The sequence below is a fragment of the Cebus imitator genome, unplaced genomic scaffold (genome assembly GCF_001604975.1).
Source record: "Cebus imitator isolate Cc_AM_T3 unplaced genomic scaffold, Cebus_imitator-1.0 Scaffold149, whole genome shotgun sequence".
Classification (NCBI taxonomy): domain Eukaryota; kingdom Metazoa; phylum Chordata; class Mammalia; order Primates; family Cebidae; genus Cebus; species Cebus imitator.
Genome location: NW_016107464.1, coordinates 2,913,923 through 2,919,337, shown reverse-complemented (window position 1 = coordinate 2,919,337; position 5,415 = coordinate 2,913,923). Strand labels below are relative to the sequence as shown.

Here is a 5,415-nt window from a genome sequence, read left to right as displayed (position 1 = left end):
AAAAAAAAAAAAAAAAAAAAAAAAAAAAAAAAAAAAGTGTAGCTTTTAGTACATTCACAAAGTTGTGTAATCATCACCACTTTCTAATTCCAGAACGTTTTCATCATCCCAAAAAGAAACCCCATACCCTCAGGTAGTCACTCTCCAACCACAACCTCAAGTAACAACTAATCTACTCTCTGTCTCTGATATATAGGATTTTAACAAAGCTTACAGTAGGTGATCTCAATTGTGGTTTTATCATACCTTGAAGCCAAAATTTTATCTTCCAAAAAAAGAAAAGAGGAGGTTCTTATTTTATAAGTCAAAAGGAAAATGTGATTTGACACAGCATTCTGTTTTTGTTTTCTTATGCTTTTCATTGAGGAAGTATAATATATATACAGAAGTTTGTATATCACAAAAGTATACCTCAATAAGTTTTCAAAAGCTGAATACTATAGTCCCCCTTATCAGCAGGTAACACTTTCCAAGACCCCCATGGATGCCAGAAGCCACAGATAGTACTGAACTCCATATATGCTATGTTTCTTTCTATACATATATACCTTTGATAAAGTTTCATTTATACATTATGCACAGTAAGAGATTAACAATAACATAATAAAATAGAACAATTAGCCAGGCGTGGTGACTCATGCCTATAATCCTAGCACTTTGGGAGGCTGCAGTGGGCAGATCACCTGAGGTCGGGAGTTCGAGACCAGCCTGACCAACATGGAAAAACCCCATCTCTACTAAAAATACAAAGATTAGCCGGGCAGGGTGGCACATGCCTGTAATCCCAGATGCTCAGGAGGTTCAGGCAGGAGAATCGCTTGAACCAGGGAGGCGAAGACTGAGGTGAGCCGAGATCACGCCATTGCACTCCAGCCTGGGCAGCAAGAGCGAAACTCCATCTCAAAAAATATAATATAATATAATAAAACAATTATAACAATATACTGTTAAAAACGTTATGTGAATGTGCTTCTTTCCCTCAAAATATCTTATTGTATTATACTCACCTATTTTCAGACCACAGCTGACCATGGGTAACTAAGACTGGAGAAAGCAAAACCGCTGACAAGGGGGAACTACCATAAACAAGTGTAACCAACACCCAAATTAAGAAACAGAACAGAAGCCCACTCCTTAACCACGCCCAATGAATAACTATGATTTTGACTTCTAACAGCATAGAAGTCTATTGCATCTCCCCAGCCGCATAAAGTAACTTTTTTGCCTGCTTTTGTGCAATTATGAATGGACATGATACTATGCAGCATAGAAAAGTTCTACATTTAAGCTCACTCCTGTAATCCCAGCACTTTGGGAGGCCGAGGTGGGTGGATCTCGAGATCAAAAGATCGAGATCATCCTGGCCAACATGGTGAAACACCGTCTCTACTAAAAATACAAAAATTAACTTGGAGTGGTGGCGCATGCCTGTAATCCCAGCTACTCGGGAGGCTGAGGCAGGAGAATCACTTGAACCCAGGAGACGGAGGATGCAGTGAGCCGGGACTGCGCCACTGCACTCCAGCCTGGCGACAGAGCGAGACTCTGCCTCAAAATGCAAAAATAAGTTCTACATTGAAATTCTATGCCTTGTAATACTCACCATAATCTTCTTGTATAAAGCCATTATATTATCATCATCAAATGGTAGAAATCCACACATAAGAACATACAAGAGTATGCCCATGCTCCAAACATCTGCCTGAGAGAAAGAGGGGGGGAAAATATCACTGAAACAAAAATTCAAACATATTTCAGAATGGCAGGACTCTTAATAGATTGACAGAATTGTCACAAAGCTAAAAAAGAGCTCAGAGATCAACCATTTCAACCTGCTCATTCTACAGTCAGAGAACCTGAAGCTAAGGAGGCTTGTCTAAAGTCACCCAGTCAATTGCAGGCCATCCAGAAAGCCTCCTGACAAGAACATGAGACAATTCTACAGTGCTACTGAAGGTTTAGACTACATATGAAGATTACGTAAACAGGCATGAGGATGTCTTAAAATTTACTGTTAATCAGCAACTATGACTAAGCTGCACTATAAAAGCCTCTCTATGTAGAGAACTTTATTAAAGTTCAATGATTGACTTTTTAAATATAGAGACGGGCAGGCACAGTGGCTCACACCTGTAATCCCAGCACTTTGGGAGTCAAGGTGGGAAGATCACCTGAAGTCAGGAGTTAAAGACCAGCCTGGCCAACATGGTGAAACCCGGTCTCTACTAAAATTATAAAAATTAGCTGGCATGGTGGCACATGCCCTTAGTCCCAGCTACTCAGGAGGCTAAGGCAGGACAATCACTTGAACCCAGGAAGCAGAGATTGTAGTGAACCAAGGTTGCACCACTGCACTCCAACCTGGGTGACAGAGTAAAACTCTGTCTCAAAAGAAAAAAAATAAAATAAAATTATATATATATATATATATATATATATATATATATATATATGGGGGGGAGAGAGAGAGAGAGGGAAGGAGGGAGGGCGAGAGAGAGAGACTAGAAATTAAGCTCTATGGTCAGCATAAATGGTCCTACAAATATCAAAATCCCAGAAAAGATCTTAACCTTTATATGGGATATCCATGTGTTCCATGAGTCCTAAGCAGTAACTATTTATTCAAGCATTATTTGACCTTTGTCAGTAATGATGCCTCCATTAGCTGAGAAGTCATAGCTCTTACTCTCATTTGAGTCTTAGGAAATTTTTTTTTTTTTTGGAGACAGGGTCTTACTCTGTCACCTAGGCTGGAGTGCAGTGGTATAATCTCAGCTCACTGCAACATTTGCCTCCCAGGCTTAGGAAAGTTTAAGAAAAAAGAAAAAGAAAAAGAGGAAAGAAGAAAACAAAGAAAAGAAACAAAGAAAGAGAAAACAGAGTTAAAACAACTTAAGCAGCATCACATATCTGGGTAGTACTTATACTACCAGTTCAATGCATTCTCCTCTACCTGGACTCTTAACACTTAATAGAGAATAATTTCCAGTAGGCTAGGCTGGATTTGGCATGATAAGAACATCAGACAATGGGAAAGTAACCCAAATCTAACCCCTAGTCCTATCTACCAAATCAGATCAAATTATTAGGACTCTATTATGATCCCTCAAGTAAACAATTTGCTTTGAAGAAAACACCTGATTACTGGTCCAAGTTGTAGAAGGTCAGAAATTGACCATTTGTGCCTCAGAGATGTCAAATATTTGATCTATAAATTGAGACATGATGGCATGACACTCATCCATGGCATTAAATTCAAAGCAGATCGGTACAGTGGCTCAAGCCTGTAATATCAGCACTTTAGGAGGCTGAGACGGGTGGATCACTGGAGGTCAGGAGTTTAAGACCAGCCCGGTCAACATGGTGAAACTCTGTCTCTACTAAAAACAAAATTTAGCCAGGCGTGGTGGCAGGCACCTGTAATTCCAGCTACTCGGGAAGCTGAGGCAGGAGAATCACTTGAACCTGGGAGGTAGGGGTTGAAGTGAGCTAAGATCCCACCATGGCACTCTAGCCTGGGCGACAGAGTGAGACTCCATCTCAAAAAACAAACAAAATATTCAAAGCAAAGAGGTTGCACAGGAAAATGTGAACTACATGACTTCATCAAATACAAGAGGGGCCGGGCATGGTGATTCACACTATAATCCCAGCACTTTGAGAGGCAAGGTGGGTGGATCACTTGAGATCAGGAGTTCGAGACCAGCCTGGCCAACATGGTGAAACCCCATCTCTACTAAAAATATAAAATTAGCCAGGCGTGGTGGTGCATGTCTATAATTCCAGCTACGTGGTCTTTTGTTCTATCCAGCTGGACTAACCAGTCCAAACTATGGCACTATTTAATACAAAAGCAACTACAAGGACACCAGAAATATCCCTGCTTCATAAGTATATTATGTATTACTATATTTATTGCAAGGTATTCATTTCATTTATAAGTATACATATGTCACTCTCCAAATACACTGAACTCTTTGATTAACAAGACTATTTCTTGCTTCATCATTACACCCCCAATGCACAGTGCCTGACTCACTCACTACAGGTCGCCAAGATAAATGTCTGTTGATTATATAATGAATTAATGAATGAATAATTACCTCTGATCCAAGATATGATTTGCCTTGTATTAATTCAGGTGCTGCATAAGCCAGACTCCCACAGCATGTCTGTAGATGATAATCCTTGTTACCCTGCCAATAAGATAAAAATGAAACACTTATTAATTATAGCCCTTAAGAGAATAAAACCTTGATAAACATTCTTTTTTTTTGTTCTGTTTTGAGACAAAGTCTCACTCTAACACCCCAGGCTGGAGTGCAGTGGCATGATGTCGGCCCACTGCAACCTGCGCCTCTTGGATTCAAGTGATTCTCCTGCCTAGGCCTCCCGAGTAGCCAGGATTACAGGCACCCAGAACGCCACCATGCCCAACTAATTTTTGTATTTTTGGTAGAGATGGCGTTTCACCACATTGTCCAGGCTGGTCTCAAACTCCTGATCTCAGGTGATCCGCCCACCTCAGCCTCCCAAGCTGCTGGGATTATAGGCATGAGCGAGTGCGCCTGACCGATAAATATTCTTTGAGCACAAGCAAAGAGAAGCTAGATGAAGAACTACCCCACATAATAAAGGATTTCTACAACCAACACAATACTCTGTGTGTATATGTGTGCATGCACGTGTGGTCTCTGCTTCTCTAGATTCCTAACACCACTACGACCTGGCATGAACAAATCCTTTTCCCTTTAGCTCAGTCAAATCAGGTTCATACTTCCCTAAATACCCATATACATAATAATCAGCCTAGCATATATCCAAGCACCCATGTCTTTCCTCCCCAAGTATTCCAGGGAGAAAAAGAATTTATTCACTGGAATAAATAAATTTATTTACTGGAATAAATAAATATTTGATATCTCCAGTATCAAATCTTTACAAATACAGAAGAGCTTCTATTTTCTTAGAGGGGAAAAAGCAGTATGTTACATAAAACAGTGCCATGAATGTCTGTTTTCTAGATGCAGTTATAAGACAAATCACTCCCTTAGCTTCTAGATCTGTTAAAATGAGAAATCTGCTCATCCTCCTCTACCCTCCCACAGAAATACCAAGACATAATGAAAACAAAGCTACAGTCCAACAGCTGTATAGAGTTCTTACAGATGGCAAAGGATTTGTGAAATTGTGAGATGTCATTTACAACTGAAACAACATGCCCAGGAATGCGCTCCTCAGAAGAAGGCTGAGGCCTCTCCCAGGCAACCCCGCTTTCTTAGATGGTGTCTGTGTGGGTAATTCGTGGCAGCCATAAATGAAGGCTCACAGGGTCTGTCACAAACCTTCTCCACTCCCTCCCGTGGAGAACGACTTATGACTTATACCAGTTTATCTGTTTTTTTTTTTTTTTTT

General features: G+C 40.3%; 1 protein-coding gene across 3 annotated transcripts in view; it reads right to left on the bottom strand.

Moving 5' to 3' along the window:
* Positions 1-5,415, bottom strand: part of MELK (maternal embryonic leucine zipper kinase) — a 97,650-nt gene that overhangs the window by 69,407 nt on the left and 22,828 nt on the right. For all 3 annotated transcript variants that reach the window (XM_017543184.1, XM_037743695.1, XM_017543187.1), the window contains 2 exons: positions 4,104-4,196; positions 1,604-1,702 (listed from right to left, as the gene is read on the bottom strand). In XM_017543184.1, coding sequence (XP_017398673.1) covers positions 1,604-1,702; positions 4,104-4,196 — 192 coding nt within the window. The remainder of the gene's footprint in view (positions 1-1,603; positions 1,703-4,103; positions 4,197-5,415) is intronic.